This window comes from Elephantulus edwardii, unplaced genomic scaffold (genome assembly GCF_000299155.1).
Source record: "Elephantulus edwardii isolate Elephantulus edwardi_28Jun2011 unplaced genomic scaffold, EleEdw1.0 scaffold00378, whole genome shotgun sequence".
Classification (NCBI taxonomy): domain Eukaryota; kingdom Metazoa; phylum Chordata; class Mammalia; order Macroscelidea; family Macroscelididae; genus Elephantulus; species Elephantulus edwardii.
In genome coordinates this window covers 154,842-175,821 of record NW_006400128.1, presented here as the reverse complement: position 1 = coordinate 175,821, position 20,980 = coordinate 154,842, and the positions used below count along the sequence as shown (strand labels likewise).

The following is a 20,980-nucleotide window of genomic DNA, read 5'->3' as shown; positions in this document are numbered from 1 at the left end:
ACCATAGGCTCTTGCTCATATGTTATTTCATTAAATTCTTCTGTATCTGCCAATTCCTTTCTATACAATGACTCAGTATATTCCTTCCATCTTCTTTTAATACTTCTTGGATCATTTAATATTCTACCCAAAGCATCCCTGATTATAGCAACTCTAGGTTTGAATTTGTTCTTCAGTTAATTGAGCTTAAGAAATGCTGAGCGAGTTCGGCCCTTTTGATTTTCTGACTCCAGCTCCTCGCAGTAGGAATTTAGAAAAATTGGAAAGTGTCAAAAAGGAATTAGAACATATAGAAAGTCTAGACATTAGTGAGTTAAATTAGATTGGCATTGGCCACTCTGGGTCATACAATCATATATGATCAATCATACTGGAAATGAAAAAATGAAGAATAGTGTTCGATTAAGTTTAAAAGGCAGTTACAAGAACTGTCTTGAAATACAATGCTGTGAATAATAGGATATAATCCATATATGTACAGGGAAGATCTGTTCATACAACTGTTTTTCAAATATACACACCAACTGCTAAAACCAAAGATGAGGAAATCAAGGAATTCTGCCAACTTTTGGAGTACGAAACTGATCAAACAAGTATTTAAGTTGCTTTAACAATAATTGCTGACTGTATTGAAAAGTTGGAAAATAGTAAAAGGAATGATAGTTCAAAATTAGGGACTTGGTGGTAGAAATGAGGCTACAGACAGAATGATTAATTTTCTCCATTCCATTATTTGTTTGTCATAAATACCTTTAACACACATCAGGCAATTTTACACATGGACTTCACCTGATGGTCTTCAAAGGAATCAGACTGACTACACCTTCAGAAAAAAAATGGATAGAGAAGCTCATTATCAGGATTTAGAACCAGGCCAGGTGCTGACTGTGAAATATGACCTTGAGTCTATGCCACTTGAGTTTAAAAACCATCTCAAAAATAGGTTTGAAGCACTGAACCTAATGACCAAAGACAAGATGAGCTATGGAATGAAATCAAAGACATCATCCTTCAAGAAAGTAAAAGGTCATTACAATGACAGAGAAAGAACAGAATGGGTAACAAAAGAGATTCTGAAAATTTATCTAGTGTCAAGAAGCAAAAACAAAGGGAAAAGATGCCTAAGTAAGACATTAAACAAAAGCTTTCAAAGGGCAGCTTGTGGTCATTGGTTCTTGAACATAAGCTACTTGTTAAAATGTTTCAGTGTTGACTAATTATTTTAGTAATGTGATTCAGTGTACTCTTTACCTCTTTATTCCCCCTCAGAAGGAAAAGGATTCAAAGGAGCTTTCATCAAAGCATCTTTTACATCTTCCGTTGACATTTTCTGCACGATTAAAGATTTTACCCATAAATCCACCAGTATTGCAACTTGACTCCTGAATATTTTTCTTCAGTTCTTCAGTCCAATCATGTTCTTCATTTTTGATTTGCTAATCCTAGCTTTTTACATATTTTACTAAAATGCTTTGTTCTGTCTTCTCAAGCAGTCCTTCAAAATCTTCTGTTTTTATCTTACTTCAGCATTTCTTCCTTTGTTTTGGCCTATGTTCTGGTGCAATGATGAGTCTCTTCTGACATCCATTTTGGGTTTTTTCTTTCCTTTGCTTTCTTCATGAATGATACCATTCTACAATTTATCTAGTCATTGATCATCAGCATTCTGTGCATGACAACTACTCCTGAGATGGTTTTATAATTCAAGTGGGATAGATTCAAGGTACATATATTGGCTCTTGTGGACTTGTTTTCATTTTATTCAACTTTAATTTGAATTTGTACATGAGGTAATTGATCTTTCCACATTTAACCTCTGGTCCTATTTTTGTGGCTGATATTGAGCTTCTGCATCAATCCTTTCCTCATAAGTAGTCAATCTTATTCACCAGGTGAAGTCCATGTTTATATATATATTCTCAATAAAATATCTATTTACAATGAAAGAATCATTGATTTTACAAGTTTATCATTCTTCTCCAGGCTCATTTTTGTCACCAAAGAGGTATTTTATACCTACAGCCCTTCTTATTTATTTCCAACTTTCACATCCTAGTACCTAATTATTATTAATGTATCTTGATTTCAGGTTCAACCAATTTCAGACAGCAAAAGTTGAGAGAAGTTGGGAATTTCTTCTTCTTTGGCTTTAGTGGTTGGTACATATCTTTTAATAAAGTCTTTAAAAAGAATAGCATACGATACAATGTATATAAATCCGAAAATTTTTCACTTAAATACAAGAAGCCAAACATAGGGAAAAAAATTGTCTGACTCCCTCTACATAAAACGTTTCTTAGGTGCCATCGAGTGGAATATGACTTGCAGTGATCCTGTGAACAAAAGATCTGAACCCTGTTCTATCCTGCACCATCCTCACACTTCCTGATACACAAGTGCCCAGTGTAACAGTCACTGTGTCAATCCACCTAGTTGAGGGTCTTCCTCTCATTCACTGACCTTCTACCTTCCCCAGTATCATGTCCTTCTCCAAGGAATAGCACCTCCTAGCAATATGTCCAAAGTATGTGAGGTGAAGCCTCATTACTCTTGCCTCCAAAGAACACTCTGGCTGCACACTCTCCAAGACAAAATTGCTTGTTCCCTTGGTCGACCATGGGACACCACCACAGCTGAGAAGTGTCAATTCTTTTTCTGTCATCTTTATTTGTTGTCCAGTTCTCAGATGCATAACAAGTAATCAGAAAGACTATGGCTGAATCAGACACACCTTAATCCTCAAACTTATATCATTACTCCTGAATAATTCGGTGAGGTTTCTAATTGCAAATTTTCCCAGTGCAATGCATCTCTTTATTAACTGAGTGCTAGTACCAAGGGTTTTAACTGTAGATTCAAGCAACAAGAAGCTGTTGAAAGTTTCAATCTTCTCTCCATCCATCATGACACTTTGATTTCTTGACGTTGAGTTGCAATGGATACTGAAGGCTGCATTCCTTGATCTTCTGCAACAAGTGCTTCTAGTCCTCCTCACTTTCAGCAAGCAAGGTTATATCATCTGCATTACAAAAGGTATTGATGAGTCTCCCTCCAATCCTGATGCCACACTCCTTTTCACAGAGACCAGCTTCTCAGATAATTTGCTTAGCATATAGATTGAATAGGTATGGAGACAGAATACAACTGTAATGCACTCTCTTCTCAGTTTTAAACAATGCAGTGTTCCCCTGCTCTGCACACACAACATCTTCCTGGTCAAAGTATAGGTTCTGTATGAGCACAATTAAGTGCTCTGGGATACCCATTCTTCTTAATGTCAGCTACAACTTGTTATGATCTACACAGACAAAATACTTTGCATAGTCAATAAAGCACAAATAGACATTCTTCTGATATTCCAAACTTTGAGCCAGGATGCATCTGATATCAGTAATGATATTCCGTGTGCCACAGCATCTTCTAAGTCCTGCTTGAACTTGTAGCAGTTCTGTATATATGTGCTGTTCTAGACATTTTTTAATGATCTTGAGCAATATTTTCCTTCTATGTGATATTAATGATATGGTTTGATAGGTCACAGAGTCGATTGGATCACCTTTCTTGGGAATGGGAACAAATATGGAAATCTTCCAATCTTTTGGCCAGAAAGCTGTCCTCCAAATTTCCTGGCATAGACAGCTGAGTGCATCCAAGGCTGCATCTGTTAATTGAAACAAGTCAATTGGTACCTCTTTGATTCCTGGGGCCTTATTTTTTTCCCCAATGCCTTCAATGCAGGTTCTACTTCTTCCTTCATTAGTACTGGCTCCTGTTCATATGGTATTTCCTGAAATTTTTCAATATCAATGAATTGTACTGGTACAGTGATTTCCAAGTATTCCTTCCAACTTCTTTTGATGTTTTCTGGAGGTTGAAATTTGTTTTTCAGTTCTTTCAGCTTTAAAAATGCCAAACAAGTTCTTCTCCTTTTTTTAATTAATAAATAATAATTAACAATTCAAGATCAGGTTCAACTTGAAAGCCACAGGAACAATTCACAATTTAATTCTTCTATCAGGACAACCATTTCTTGGCCTATCATAGCTGCTAAGACCTAAGTGACCCTTATTGTTGTTGCGACTGGTCTATGGTTAGGCTTTTCTGTTGTCATTGGGGATTCATTCTCAGACTGGGCCCTGCACTTTTGGCCTCTGTTTTCACTTGGGTCTGACCTTTCCTTCTTGGCTGTAAAAGTGTTATAAAGTTCTTTCTCTCCTTTGATAAGTGCCTAAAGGTACTCCACTCCACCAGGAAACTTTCAGCATAAAGGTGTTCAACTCTTTCAATCCCTGAATTGCGTACTCACTATAGCTGCCTTGCTCTGTGGATTGGTAGGCCTCCAACACTCTCTTGTGCATGTTTCCTGATTCTTCTACTGCCATATATTTCCTTATTACATATGCTTTCATTTCTCACTATCTTGCACTATCTCTGGTATTATATTTCTTTTTGTCTCTTGGGTGTAGAAGGTTCTCAGCATAGGAACATTGATTCTAAAGGACTTACTCTGTACTGCTCCCATGTTAATGTTTTATTGTGAGATGAGTAACAGTTTACAAAGATAATTATCTTTCATTAAAATATTCATACATTTTAATATATTCATTACAATGCACAAAATAAATTTATACTCACTCAACTTCCTCTTTTTGCTCCTTATTTCCACTAATCTTTCTGTCCAAACCATTGTGGTTGATTATTCTATGAAATGAGGGCCTCCCTGGTATTGTTCTTTTTATATATTCATCTATTTCTTTAGCTGAAAGTTAAGCCACAAGGGTAAGTTTTGATTCAAAATTTAAGAGTGACAAAGGATGGAAGAAGGATGGACAATCCTCTCCTGTGTGATTACTGCCTCTGAAAACCCACTGGAGGGTCAGCAATGTGTCGGTTTTAACTTGCTGAAACAGCAGCTCTCTGCATATTCCATTATAATACTTTCGTTTATCCTCCCAACCTGTCCTTTGAAATCTTCTATTTAGCTTTTTCACTTCAACATGTTTTCCTTTTGTTTTGGCTTCTCAATACCCCAGAGCTATCTTTAGAGTCTCTTCTGACATCCATTTCGATTTTTTGTTTCTCCTTTGTCTGTAATGACCCTTTGCTTTCTTCATGGAAGATATCTTTTATATCATCCCATAATTCATCTGGTCTTCAATCATTGGTATTCAATGCCTCAAACCTATTCTTGAGACGATCTTGAAATTCAGATGGAATTGATTCAAGATCATATCTCGGTTCCTGTGGACTTATTTTCATTTTCTCCTGCCTCAATCTGAACTTGCATATGACTAATTAATGGTCTTATCCACAGTCCACTCCTGGCCTAGTTTTAACAACCAATGTTGGGCCTATCCAAAGATTTCTTCCACAAATGTAGTCAATCTGATTTCTATGCAGCACTACAGGTGAGATCCATGTGTAAAGTTGTCGTCTGTCTCTTTTAAAGAAGGTATTTGGAATGAATAAATCACTGTAAATGCAGAATTCCATCATTCTCGTTCTATCTCACTTCTATCACTAATCCTATATTTTCCAACTATTATTCCTTCTTCACTGCTTCCTACTTTTGCATTCCAGTCACCAATTATCATTAATGCATCCTGATTACATATTCAGTCAATTTTGGATTACGAGATTTGGTAAAAATTCTCAATTTCTTTCTCTTTGGCTCTAGATGTAGGAGCATGTATTTAAATAATAGTCATGTTAATGGGTCTTCCCTCTATGCATATGGCTATTATTGTATCACTCACAACAGTGTATTTCAGGATAGAAAGAAAGAAAGAAAGATACACATAATCACTGTACCAAAAAGAACTGGTCTATAATGAAAAATTTCAGAAAGTACCACACGAACAAGAGCCCATGGGAACAAAGGAAGACATTCAAGGTGCACTAAAGATACTGACAAAAAAATAAAGCCCCAAAGTTGATGGTCTGGATTGCAATTTATACGTTTTAACTACCAGATGCAACCCTAAACATGGTGAACAGTCTATGACAGGAAATTTGGAGGACATCTTCCTGGGTCAACAGAATGGAAAAGATCCATATTTGTTCCCATTTCCAAGAAAGATGAGCTAAGGGAATGTGGAAATTATGCAAAAATATCACTAAGAATACATGGAAGTAAAATATTGCCAAACATCATTCAAAACCAGTTAGAATGGTATTTTGACAGGGAAATGCCAGAAGTTTAAGTATGGTTTAGAAGAGGATGCAGCACCAGGAATATCACTGCTGATATCAGATGGATCTAGAAAGAAAGCGGAGAATACCAGAAGAATGTCTCTCTCTCTTTTATTGACTGTGCAAAGGCATTTGACTGTGTGAATCATAAAAAAAGTATGCCTAACACTGAGCAAAATGAGGATCCCAGAACACATAATTGTACTCATACAGAATCTATACCTAAACCAAGAAGTTTTCTGATACGAAAAAAGTAAAAACAGCATGGTAAAAAATCAGGAAGAGCTGTGTCAAAGTTGCAGTCTCCATATCTATTCAACCTGTAGGCTGAGCAAATCATTCCTAAATATGGACTTTATGAAGAGGATTATTGCTTAAGGGTCACAGGAAAACTCTTCAACAACTTCAGATATGAGGAATACACAACTTTGCTTGTTCAAAGTGAGAAGGATATGAAATGCTTGCTGAAGATCAAGGACTACAGCTTTCAATAGGGATTACATCTCAACATCAAGAAAATAAAAGTCGTGCTTGCTTCGGCAGCACATATACTAAAAAAAAAAAAAAAAAGAAAATAAAAGTCTTCACCAATGGGCCAATAGGCCCATCATGTTAGATGGAGACAGGATTGAAAATATAAATTATTTGATCGTACTTGGATCAACAATCAACAGCCTTGGTACAAGCAGTCAAGAGAACAGGAGATGTATTGCATTGGGCATGTTTGCTCTCAGGGAAGTCTCTAAATTACTGAAGATCAATTATGTCAGTTTGAAGACTAATGTGTACCTGGTTCGGGATATGATCTTTTCAGTCACTTGCTGTGTATCTTAGAGTTTGTTATTGAAATGGATGACAGAAAAATCAATGCCTTGGAGTTGTAGTATTACAGAAGAGTACTGCCATGGACTGCAAAGAGAACAGATATGTCTTGGAAATAGAGCAGCAAGCATGATCCTTATTGGCAAAGATGATTAAAATTATCTTTCATACTTTAGGCATATTGCTAAGAGAGGCTATTAATTGGTAATATCATGTATGGAAAAGTGTAAGGTCACTGCAAGAGAGAAAGACTTTTTATGAGATGGACTGACACAGTGACTGCAGCAATGGGCTCAAATGTTTCATCAGAGATGATAGGATGGTGCAGGATAGGACAGAGTTCAGGTCTGTTGTTTATTAGGATCACAGATCCAACTGTACCACTGTCTGCGTCAATACCCAAATACAGAACCATATTCTCTTGTGCCACCAAGGGCCTCAAATGTGACCTGAAAAAATTGTCCTACGCCATGATATTTATATGCCTGGTTGTCTCTATACTTTCCTTTTTTAAGCATAACACTTATCTGTCAGTTCAGTATTTGGGCAATGATTTTATATAGTCAATTACTTTAATGTTAGATGTGTATAGGAATGTTGTTGCTATGTGCCTTTGAGTTGCATGTGATTCATAGCAACCCTATGTACAACACCTCTGAAGTCTGTCCTGTCCTGAGTCAGTCTCACTGACTCCTGCATAGCTACTCCATTCTCTAAGTTACTGTATCAATGCATCATGCATCTCATCCAGGATATTCCTCTCCTGGGTTGTCCCTCTACCCTTTGGGACGTGATGGTGGTCCCTCCTCACCACCGACCCAAAGTATGAGACAGCTTCAAAATACTAGCCAGTAAGGAGAAACTTGGTTTCACTCTCTGTGAAACAGACCTATTTGTTTTCTTGGCAGTTTACGGTATGTTCAAGACCACTCCAGTGCCAAAATTCAAAGGCATCGATTCTTCTCTCATCCATAGTCACTGTCCAGCTCTCTCATGCATAGCAAGTAACTGCAAAGACCAAGGCCTGGATCAGGCTCATCTTAGAGTCTAGACTGACATCATTGCTTTTCAGTACTCTGGAGAGCAGATTTTTCCAGTGAAATTTGTCTTTTGATTTTCTGACTTCTGGTGCCAAGAGTGTTAACTGTGGAGCCGAGCAAGCTGTAATAGTTAACAACCTCAATCCCTTCGCAATCCATCCTGGTGCTGCCAATTGGCCCAGTGGTGAGAATTTTTGTCTCCTTGATGGTGAGCTTCAATCCATATTAAAAAATGGAGTCCTTACACTTCCGCAGCAAGCACTTTAGGTCCGCCTCAATTTCAGCAAGCAAGGTTGTGTCATCTGCATAATGTAGGTTATTGAGTCTTCCTCCATATCTGATGCCACATTCCTTCTCAAAAAGCCCAGCTTTCTGAGTAATCTGTTCTGCTTATGACTGAAAAGGTATGGAGACAGGATGCATCTCTGACACATTCCTTTCCTGATTTTGAACCATGCATTGTTTTTCCATTCCTGTTCTGATGACAGCCTCCTGGTTCAAGTATAAGTTTCACTAAGTACAATCAAGTGTTCTGAGATTTCCATTCCTCCTCAAGGCAAGCCACAATTTGTTATAATCCACACAGTCAAACGCCTTTGCATAGTCAATGAAACACAGATAGACATTTCTCTGGTACTTTTTGCTTTCTGCTAAGACTATCTGACATTGGCAATAATGCCTCTATTGCACGATTTGTTCTAAACCCAGCCTGTACTTCTGGTACTTCTCTGTTAATGTACTGTTCCAGTTGTTTCTGGATAATTTTTAGCAGGATTTTACTTACATGTGATATTAGTGCTATTGTTTGATAATTTCCACATTCTATCGGTCCAATTTTTTAGAATGGGAATAAATATGGATCTCTTCCAGTCAGCTGGACAGGTAGTAGTCTTTCAGATTTCTTGGCAAAACCTCGTGATCACATCCAGGGCAGCATCTGTTTGTGTGCAGCATCAGGAACCCCATAGCTTCACACCTAACAGGATCTGAAACCACCTTCTAATCTTCCTGGTCAGGTAACATGAATACTCCCAGAATTCCACTGGCTTCATTAACAATTAGTTTATAGGAACTGGGTATTATTAGTTGCTCCTATTAGTATAGCACTTATCTGTATAGCAACGTTACACATGTACCTAACCTGATGGACTGCATAGGAATCAGATTGACTGAATCTATGGAAGGAATCATTGGAGAAGCTCAAAATCACCTGTCAAAACTAGGCCAGGGGTGGACTGTGGTCAGACCATCAATTATTATGTATGTGCTCAAATTGAGGCTGAAGAAAATTAAAACAAGTTCACGAAAAACAGTATATGCTCTTGAGTCAATTCTACCTGAATTTCAAAATAATCTTAAAAATAAGTTTGAAGCATTGAACACCAGTGATCGAAGAACAGATGAATTGTGGGATAAAATCAAGGATATCATCCATTAAGAGAGCAAAAGGTCATTACAAACATGGAGGAGAAAGAAAAAACTGAAAGGATGTCAGAAGAGATTCTGATAATTGTACTAGAGCATTGAGAAGTCAAAACAAAAGGAAAACAAGTCAAAGCAAGAGAATATTTAAAACAGTACCTTGAACCCCAGTAAGAATAGCAAAATTTAACAGAACAGCAAACAACAAATGCTACCGAGGTTGTGGATAAACTGGAACACTTATTAACTGCTGGTGGGAGTGTAAAATGGTGTAACCACTATGGAAGGCAATATGGCACTTTCTCAAAAAGTGGCAAATAGAAATACCATTTGACCCAGCAATTCCATTCCTGGGAATATACCCTAAATAAACCAGAACTGTCACCCAAGCAGATATATGCACACCCATGTTTATCGCGGCTTCGTTCACAATAGGAAAGAGCTGGAAACAACCTAAGTCCCAACAACAAACAAATGAATAGAGAAGTTATGGTATATTCACACAATGGAATAATACATTGCTCTGACAAAGAATTCATTAAATATTATACAAAATGGGTGACCCTACAGGACATTATGCTGAGTGAAATATCTCAGTCACAAAAGGACATATACTGTTGTAAAATGGAACTGACATGGGGTTTGGGGGAGTAAGACTGGCACAGGGTAGAGAAGGGTCTAGGGCTGTTGTCACAGTCAAGTTGATGGCAAATAACAACAACAACACTCAAAATACTACTGAAGATAATCCAAAATCAATTAGAAAAGTACATTGATTATTCAAAAAAAGGCTAGAATTGTATAAAACCAGTTGGAAGCAGGAGTGGCATCCACTTCCAAAATAGCCTGTCTCCAGAAACTATTAATTTGGAGAAATAATGAAAGTTATACAAGTGTTCAAGTCCTTCATTCATAGGGCCGCTATGAGTCCTCTACGACTAGATAGACCTTAACAACAACAACAACAGGGAACTACCAGAAGTTCAAGCAGGATTTAAAAGAGTTTATCACACCAGGGATATTACTGCTGATGGCAGATGGATTCTGGCTGAAAGAATACCGGAATAATATCTATTTATTGTATATTGACTATGCAAAAAGCATTTGACTCTGTGGATCATAACAAGTTATGGCTAACATTGAGAAGAACTGGAATCCTAGAGCACTTAATTGTGTTTATGTGAAACTTGTACCTGAACCAGTAGGCTATTGTGTGAACAGAACAAGGGAACACTACATGGTTTAAAATTAAAGGCTGAGAAGGAACCAGCCAGCTCTTACCTCTCCCTGGTTGTTTTTCTTTCCCACTCCAGTTTATTTTTTGTTTCCCCTCTGTTCCCCAGCTCTGAAGCCATTTTATGAACTGTCATGTGCCACCTAAGCCTCCAGTAAAAACAAAAACAGGCCAAAAAAAAATTAAGATTGGAGTACAACAGGGTTATATCCTCTCTCCAATCTTGCTTATTGAAAGTGAGAAGGACTAAAAGCACTTGTTGCAGAAGATCAAAGAATACAGCCTTCAATATGGATTGTATCTCAACATCAACAAAAATTCTTACCATTGGACTGATAGGTAACATCATGATAGATGGAGAAAAGATTTAAACAATCAGTAACTTCATCTTACTTGGATCCACAATCAACACCCTTGGTACCAGCAATCTGAAGGTCAGGAGTCTGCAGTCAGGAAAATCTCCAAATTTATGGGGAGCAATCACGTTAGTTTGAGGACTAAAGTGCATCTGATTTAGGCCATGGTCTTTCAGATCACTTGCTATGCATCTGCATGACAGAAGAATTAATGCTTTTGAGCTATGGTGTTGGAGAAGAGTAGTGAACATCCCATGAACTCCCTAAAGAACAAAGAAATATATCTTGGAGAAGGAGCAGCCAGAGTACTCCTTGAGGGCAAAGATAATGCAGCTTTGTCTCACATACTTCAGGCACGTTGCTAGCAGAGGTTATTCCTTGGAGAGGGGCATCATGCTTGCAAATGCAGAAGGCTGATAAAGGGAGGAAGACCCTCAACCCAATGGATTGATACCATGACTTCCACAACGGGTTCTAGAGTGTCAGGAAGGCACAGGATAGGATTAGGTTCAGATCTGTTGTTCATAGGATCACTCTGGGTCATAATCAATGGCACCTAACAACATGAAAAAGAAAGAAGGATTGGCTATCCATTTCTGAAACAACGGGACTTTGAAAACCCTAAGAACAGAGGAACGTGGATAATTATAGTATTAGACATTGAGAGCAGATTGGGAATCACTCAAAAGTGAGTACATGCAAAAATGAATGAATGGAAATCCAAAGTCTCTGTAACTTTCAATAAAATTAATGAAAAAAATATTAAAAAGAAAAATATGGAGAGGAAAAAAGCCTGAGTACAAATGGTTGCAAACTGCCATTAATACTTGGAACATAAAAATGTACTACGTATGAAGGTAGAAAAAATGGAAGTTGTCAAAATTTAAATGGAAAGCATAAATATTGACATTCTAGACATCAATGACTTGAATTGTACAAGCTTGGGGTACTTTGTTGGTTTTTATTTATATTTTTTAAAGCATGGGTAAATTCTAATCAGAAAATCACATGATCTACTATGCTGAGAATAAAAAACTAAGGAAGAATGATGTTAGTTTCATAATTTAAAAAGGCAATTTCAAAGTCCATCCTGAAATATAATGCTATATAAGTGATAGCATATTATCTATACACATATGAGGAAGACTTTTTAATACAATTATTATTCAATCATAAGCACCAACAACAATTATATGCCAAAATAAGGAGACTAACGGTTTCTACGAAATTTAATAATTATTGGTGACTGGAAAACAAAAGTTGGAAACCATGAGGAAGGTACAGTAGTTACAAAGAATAGACTTGGTGACAGAAATGAGGTCAGAGATTGAATGATCAAACTTTTTGTGCTCAATGATTTAAAAAAAATATCTCTTTTTCTAAAAAAGAAATGGCAACTTTTCACATGAACCTCACATAATGGATTTGCACAAAAATCAGATTAACTATATTTGCAGATAGAATCATTGGAGAAGCTCAATATTTATAGTCAAAATGGGATCAGGTACCAATTGTGGAACAGACCATCAATTACTCATGTGCAAGTTCATATGAAGATGAAGAAAATTAAATCTAGTCCACATGAAAAAAAAACCCAAACCCAACCTTGAATCTATTAAAGTTGAATTTAAGAATCATCCCAAGAGGGAGCTCCAGTGGCCTAGAGGCAAGAAGCTATGCTGTAATACTGAAGGCACATGGTTCAAATCCACGAGATGCTCCACTGGAAAAGGATGGCCAGTCTCCTCCTGTGCCAGTCAGATATGACCTGATGGCACACAACAAAAATAAAATAAAATCTCCTCCTGTACCAGTCAGATATGACTTGACAGTACAATGCACAAAAAATAATAAAATTTTTTTTTAAAAAGTTGCCTTCTAACTCAATCTTAAGTGTCGAATAAAATAAGAATCTTTTTTTTAAAAAAAGAAAATAAAAGTATCACTAAAAAAAGAATCATTCCAAGAACAGATATAAAGCATTGAACAAGAATGGTCAAAGACCAGAGGAACTGTGGAAGGACATCAAAGATATCATCCATGAAGAGAGTAAATAGTCGATGCAAAAAAGTTGAAGAAAGAAAAATAAAAAAGGGATGTCAGAAAAGACTATGAAAATGGCATTATAGCATTGAGAAGCTGAAAGAAAAGGAAGGGATGCCAGGGTAAAATAGCTGAACAGAAGATTTAAAAGGGTAACTCAAGAAGATAAAATAAGATACTATAATAAAAAGAATTGGAATAAGAGAATAAAAAGCATTTCTCAGGCTGAAAGAACTAAAAAACAAATTCAAGCCTCAAATTGCAATAATGAGAGATGCTATGGGCACAATCTTGAATGATCCAAAAAGCATCAAAAGAAGAAGGAAAGAACATATAAAACTGTTGTACCAACAATAATTAGTTGACACTGAAAAATTTCAGTAAGTACTATATGAACAAGAGCCAATGGTGATGAAAGATGAAGTGTAAGCTGCACTAAAGGCACTGGCAAAAAAAAAAATAGCCCCAGGAAATCAATGAGATATTAACTGACATTTAACTGATGCAGCCCTGGATGTGTTCACCATTTTATGCCAGGAAATCTGGAGGACAGCTAGAAATTTGGAGAAACCAGAAGTTCAAGTACATTTTAAAAGAGGCTTTGGCACCAGCAACATCATTGTTGATGTCAGATGGATACCGGCTGAAAGTACAGAATACCATAATAATGACTATCTCTGTTTTATTGACTGTGCAAAAGCATCTGACTGTGTGGATCATAACAAATTACGACTAACATTGAGAAGAATGGTGATCCCAGAACACTTAATCATAAGACAAGAAGTTGTCTGAACAGAGCAAGGGTTACATGGTTTAAAATCAGAAAGGGTGAAAAAAAAATCAGAAAGGGTGTTCTTCAGGCTTGTATCCTGTCTCCATACATGTTGAATCTGTATGCTGAGTAAATCATCTGAGAAGCCAGACTCTATGAAGAAGAATGTGACGTCAAGATTGGAGGAAGACTCATCAACAACCTGCATTACGTTGATGACACAACTTTGCTTGCTGAAAGTGAGGAGGATATGAAATGCATGCTGCAGAAGATCAAGGACTACAGTCTTCAGTATGAATTACATTTCAACACCAGGAAAACAAAGGTCCTCACCAGAGAACCAACAGTTAACATTATGATACATGGTCAAAGGACTGAAGTGGTCAGTGATTTAATCCTGCTTGGATCAACAATCAATACTCCAGTATCAGCAGTCAAGAAATCAGGAGACGCATTGTATTGGGTAAATCTGTTGTCGAGACCTCTCCAAAATGCTGAAGAGCAATGATGTCAGTTTGAAGAGTAAGGAGCATCTGATCCAGGCCATGGTCTCCTCAATCACCTGCTACACAACAGAGAGCTGGACAATGAGTAAGGATGACAGAATAATTATTGATGCCTTTGAGTTGTGATACTGGAGAAGAGTACAAAATATCCTGTGGATTGTCAAAAGAACAAGCAGGTGTGTTTTGGAAAAAAGTGCAGCCAGTGTGCTCTTTGTAGGCAAAGATGGCAAAGCTTTGTCTTTCATACTATGTACATTAAGCTAGGTGAGGCTATTCCTTGGAAAGGAACATTATGCTTGGAATGATGGAGAGTTGATGAAGGAGAGGAAGATTCTCAATGAGATAACCTGACACGGTGAGTTCAGCAATGGGCTGTGCTGTGTCAGAGATTATGAAGATGGCACAGGATAGGGCAGGTTTCAGGTTGGCTGTTAATAGGGTCACTGTAAGTCACATTCAATGGCACCTAACAACAACAACATGGGTCATAATTGACTCAAAAGTAACTAACAACAAAAACAATTGTATAAAGGGAGCTTTGGTGGCACAGTCCGTAGGAAGTTGTAATATTAATCTCTGGCAGTTCAAATTCAACAGCAGTCCAAAGAAGAAAGATGGGCAAATCTCTTTCTATGTAACTTATAGCTTCAAAAATCCAATGTCGGTTCTGCCATGAGTCATTTCCAACTCAAGGGTGATGAGTTTGGGTTGAGTATTATGTAAATCAGAAGGCGTGTTAGTGTAATTTGTAGGGAGTTGTGTTGCCACGTCGCTCAGGTGGTTGAATCCACTAGTGGCTATGCAGGAGAAAGGTGAGCAATCTCTTTTTATGCAAACTGCCCTGCAGGGTCAGCTATGAGTTGGTTATGATTCTACAATTGTTTGAGCATTATACAAACTAATATATAAAAATCACCTTTACTCTAGCACCCAGTGATCAACAAAACTCACTGCCATCAAGTTGATTCTGATTCAATAGTACCATAGGACAGAGTGCAACTGCCATTAGAGTTTCCAAGATTATATTCTTTGTTACATCATTTCCCTTGGTATAGCCACTGAGTTCAAACCAGCCAAGATTCAGTTAGCAATTAAGGACTTTAACTTCTGCATCACCCAGGATGAACTACTATTAAAATTTTGGTTCATGTCCTACAAATAAACATTTTTATTCGTGTACATAGATAATACATCTGTTTATGTTGTGTGTGTATAAATATTTTATCAAATATATAGCTTTTCTTCCTTTTAACAAAATATCGCAGATACTTTCAAAGACATTGTCGTTTGTTACCATCAAGTAAATTACAAGTCATGACAACACCATGTGTGCAAAGTAGAAGTGCTCCCTGGAATTTTCTACATTATAGCCTTTCATAAGCAAACTGCCAAGCCTATTTTCTGGCATGCCTGTGGGTGTGCTCAAACCAGTAACTTTTTTATTTTACTTAGTTAACAGCTTAACTGTGCCATCTAAAGACTTTTAAACTTCTAATTTTTAATGAATTCACAAGATAGTGATACACCACCACTCATTTGTTTCTAGGGCTTATTAAATATTATAAACAGTAATGTAAACTTTGTAATCTTGTCTATCTTTATATATATCTCAGGTTCCTCCTGGAGAGGGTTAAGCCAGGCTGCTCCTTGGAGGTAAGGATTCTGATATACTTTGGACATGTTGCAAGGCAGGACCAGTCCTTGGAGAGGGACTTCATGCTTGGGAGGGTGGAGGGACAGTGCAGGAGAGGAAGACCTTCGATGAGATGGATTGATTCATTGTAATCAATCAGGGTAATGGGGGTGGGTGTGTCAGAGACAATAAGATTGGCACATGATAGAGTAGGATTTAGGGCTGTTGTACATAGGGGTTGCTATGAGTCACAGGCAATTTGGCAGCACATAACAACAACCACATATCCATAGGAGTTACTTACAAAAAGTGAAACTGATTCATTCTCCCATAATAAAGGCCACAGAATCAGAATACTAGAAATGAGTGTTAAAGGAAACAAAAAAAAAATAATTACCTGATAAGGTAGCATCAAATCCCATGTTTTCTATTGCTTCTCTCAAGGTTTCTGGAGAGATCAGTAGAGGATCATACTCAACAATTCCATTGTTATTTTCAAGGGAGACTTGAATGCATTTTACACCTGCCTTTTTTGATACGACACCCTCAATACACTGCACACAAGAATTACAAGTCATGCCACCAATGTTTATCACAGTTTCTTTAGTCAGAGGCTGGTTAACTATGCTGAAAGGAGTTTGTTGAAGAGATGAGCTGACAGGAGAGCTTGCAGTATTCTCAACATTGCTTGTAATACTAACATTATATTTTCCTGGTGATATTGCCTCTATTGACTTTCTAAGGGTTTCTAGACTGACTGAGCTTGCATTGTATTTTACAATGGCAGACTTATTCTCTAAAGAAATGACAATGTTGCTTACATACTGGAGTGTAGACAAAGTACTTTCAATATCTGACACACATGATTTACAATGCATGCCATCTATGATAAAAGTGGCTGTTGAATCACTGGTATATGACAGACTTCTCTGCTGTGATCCTTCTGAGGATCTGACAGGTGTGTTCTTTAGACGATCTATATCAATAGCTCCCAGTGTAAGGTATTTCGGCTGGTTTTTGATGAATGCTTGGAAGCCTACAGATTCAAACTGCTTTTTTATTTCTTCTACTGTAATAAGATGAGGTTGATAAATAACAGTAGCTTCTTGGTTGTCCACGGAGACTATTTAAAAAAAAGAAAAATAGTCATTTCATTCAATTATGCCTGGTTCGGTGAAAAACATTCTATACACCAAATAAATAGTACAAATAATTATTAATCTTTCATTCTTTTTTCTCTTATGTTTTAGTGACAATTTACATAGCAAATGCATCTTCCATTCAACCATTCATATTTCTTCATGACAGTTATTACAATACCTACATTGTAACCATATATTTCCTGCAGGTATACTTCTCTGGTTTTCTCTTTCTTTGATGATATTGTACTGATGATATTGTATACTGCCTTTCCCTTCATCCAAATTTATAAGTATTTATTATTGATTTAAGTGGGCTCTGATGGCTGAGACCCTAGAAAAAGGAAAGGGAATCTCCTGCCATGCAATTTACCACCTCAAAAATCCACTGAAGGGTCAGTTCTAAGTCAGTTTCAACTTCATAGCAATAATTTTCTCTTATCTCCCTCCACTCTCACCCCTAGTTATCATCAATGGTTATCATATTTCTTTCTTAGTATAAATCTTTTCATTTTTTAAATAATAGCAGACTAACATAATATTTGTTCTCTCATAACTGACTTAGTATACACTAAGCACAATGTCTTCTAGATTCATCCATACTATAAAGTGTTTTGCAAATTCTTCCTTACTCTTTATAGTGTTGCACTGTATTCCATTGTATATACATCAATTCATTTGGTGATGAGCAACTGGTATAGTTCCATCCATCTCTGCTACTGTCAATAATATTGCAACAAGCATCATTCACTGCCATGTAGTGGGTTCCAACTCATATCGACTCTCCACTGGGTTTCTGAGGTTGTAAATCTTAACAAAAGGAGACTGAACATCTTTTTCTTACAGACACACTTGTGGATTCAAATTGCCTAAGATGTATGGCCTTTTTGATACCAGCACAGCATGCCTTGGACTATGTTACCAGAGACCTGGTTTCAAATCTCAGAAGGCACAGTTCTTATCTCTTCAGTATACACACTAAAGTGAGATTGAAGGATCAAATGTTATTTGGATTCCCAACTTCTTAAGGAAGTGTCTAACTGCTTCTCGCAACAAATGTACCATTTTATATCCCTACTAGCAGTATATAAGAGGTCCATTCTCTCTCTATACTCACCAGCATTTACTGTTTTCTGTATCACTGAACTGTCCCTCATTGTTGTCCTCATTCTCTGGAGGCATAGTGGTAAGAAGGTACACTACCAACTCCAAGGCATGCTGTTCCAATCCACCAGCTGCTCTGTGGTAAAAATATGGGAAATCTCTTCCTGTGTAACTTAGTGCCTTTGAAAAACTGCTGGAGAGTTAGCTATGGGTCTGTTTCAAGTAAATAATACACAAAAATGACCCTATAAGTAAGGGCATATATATGCAGAACTGCCCCATAGTATTTTTAAGGCTGTAAATCTTTATTTAAACAGATCACTTCATCTTTCCTCCACAGAGCAGCTGGTGGGTTCAAACTGTCAACATTTTGATTAATAGTCAATTGGCTGAACCACCATGATACCAGGGCACTGGTGCCATTAATATAGACTGAAGAAAAGTGAATAGATGAAAACTGGAACTATGTTATCCAAGTTTATGCATACTTGACTAAAGATATGTAAAACGCAAAGAGAATCTTATGCACATTTTGTTAAGAAATTTGAAATCCACAAATCATAATTCAGCAGGTTTTTACACTAACTTTCAATCTGACACTTGTGTAACCTTTAATGAAATTAACTTTAATGTACATCAAACTACAACAAAGTACTATTTAAGTCCTATTGTTCTAAAAGTCATGCTTAAGGGGGGAAAAAGTTAAAAGGCTGATGGATGTGGGTGGAAAGAAGGAATTAGACAAGATTCAGTTGGAACTGAAAAAGATGGGATAAGGGGTACAGATCAATGATGATTAATTTAATAAGAGACAATGTACGGAAATGATTGTTATATAACAGCGTGAATAAGGAATGTATATATGAATGAAAAATCTTTTCATGTAAAAAATAACAATAAAATGGGAAATAAAAATAAAAATGTTAAAAGGCTAAAATGGAAAACTAAGCAAAAACAAACAAGCAAACAAAATCAGATATTTACCTTTAATTCGCTGAATACCTTGCAGTTTCCCAATTTTTCCTTCAATGGTGCTAGTGCATGAATGACAGGTCATCCCTTCCACTTTCAGTTTCAGCATGATTTCATTTGCTTGAGTCATACTGTAACCTTCCCAGGTTACTGACTTTTTCTCCACAGTTTCAATGTCTAAGCTCATACCTGGAAGCAGTTTTAATATCTGACTGGCGCTTACTACAGAAGGGATTATTGTCACCACTGCAGTTCTTTGCTGACGGGAAATTTTAATGTCTGTCACACCCTTGGTGTTAAGCAATGTATTTTGGATATAGTCCCATGGTGGAGCAAAAGAAGGATTAACAGTCAGAAACACGGTGTCAGTAAAAACAGGAAGAGGGTTGAGACTGGGGACAAAAGTATCAAAGCCCATGTCATAAATTGCTTCCTGTAGGGTCTGTGGAGTGTGTAGTTTAGGATCATAAACAATAGTTGCATTTTTTTCTTCCAGTGAAACCTTTTGGAAAGAAATTTCATAAGTAAGTTTAGTGAAATTATAAATCACAGGATTATATCAATGATCATGCCACATTCAAGAAACATGAAACAATTCCGTCTTTACAAAAGAAGCACAAAATAACACAAATCCCTAAGTTAAAGATATATGCAGGCATAGGTGCCTTTGGAATTGACCAAGTATTTGAAACAGGCTTATAAACAAGCATACTAAAATTTTAAAAGAGTAAAAAATATTATCTTTTTAAATTTTTTTTATTTTATTAATTTTTGTGCATGTACCATCAAATTGCATCTGACTGGTATAGGAGGAGACTGTCCCTCCTTCTCCAGCAGAGCATCTGGAGGATTCAAACCCACGCACCACTGGGATTGCAGTGCAGCTTCTTGCCACTAGGCCACCAGATCACCCTAGAGAAGAAATTATTCTTACATGCCACCTCTTTTCACAAATTACTCCAACATTTCATACTCTACTAATTCAAGATTTAGATCAGGAAACAAAATCAGTGACATAAAATAAAAGGTGATATGAAATATAAGGAGATAGGATGCATCCCTGGCGTACGCCCTTCCCAATTTTGAAGCATGCAGTGTTCCCTTGCTCTGTTCTGACGACTGCCTCCTGGTCCAAGTATAAGTTTCGCATTAGAACGATCAAGTGTTCTGGGATTCCTATTCTTCTCAGAGTCAGCCATAGTTTGTCATGATCTACACAGTCAAATGCCTTTGCATAGTCAATGAAACACAGATAGACATTGCTCTGGTATTTCCTGCTTTCAGCCAAGATCAGCTACAATATCTCTAGTACCACAACCCCTTCTAAACCCAGCCTGGACTTCTGGTAGTTCTCTGTTGATGTGCTGTTCCAGTCGTATTTGGATAATCGTCAGTAAAATCTTGCTTACATGTGAAATCAGTGAGATTGTACTGTAGTTTCCACATCCAGTTGGGTTAACTTTCTTTGGGATAGGAACAAATATAGATCTCTTCCAGTCAGTTGGCCAAGTGGTCGTTCTCCAGATTTCTTAGCACAACTTGGTAAGCACGTCCAGGGCAGTATCTGTTAACTGAAATATGTCAATTGGTATACCATCTATTCCTGGAGCCTTGGGCTCTATGAGGAAAAATGTGGGGTCAAGAGTTGTGGATGATTTATCAACAATCTGCGTTATGTGGATGACACAACCCTGCTTGCTGAAACTGAAGAGGACCTGAAGCGCCTGCTGCAGAGTGTCAAGGAC

The 20,980-nt window shown here is 37.1% G+C and overlaps 1 protein-coding gene across 1 annotated transcript in view; it reads right to left on the bottom strand.

The window, feature by feature from the left end:
- Nucleotides 1-20,980, bottom strand: part of ATP7A (ATPase, Cu++ transporting, alpha polypeptide) — a 342,426-nt gene that overhangs the window by 302,665 nt on the left and 18,781 nt on the right. The window contains exons 2-3 of the mRNA XM_006902187.1: nucleotides 19,248-19,737; nucleotides 16,418-17,143 (exon numbers count right to left, since the gene is read on the bottom strand). Of these exons, the coding sequence (XP_006902249.1) occupies nucleotides 16,418-17,143; nucleotides 19,248-19,737 (1,216 nt within the window). The remainder of the gene's footprint in view (nucleotides 1-16,417; nucleotides 17,144-19,247; nucleotides 19,738-20,980) is intronic.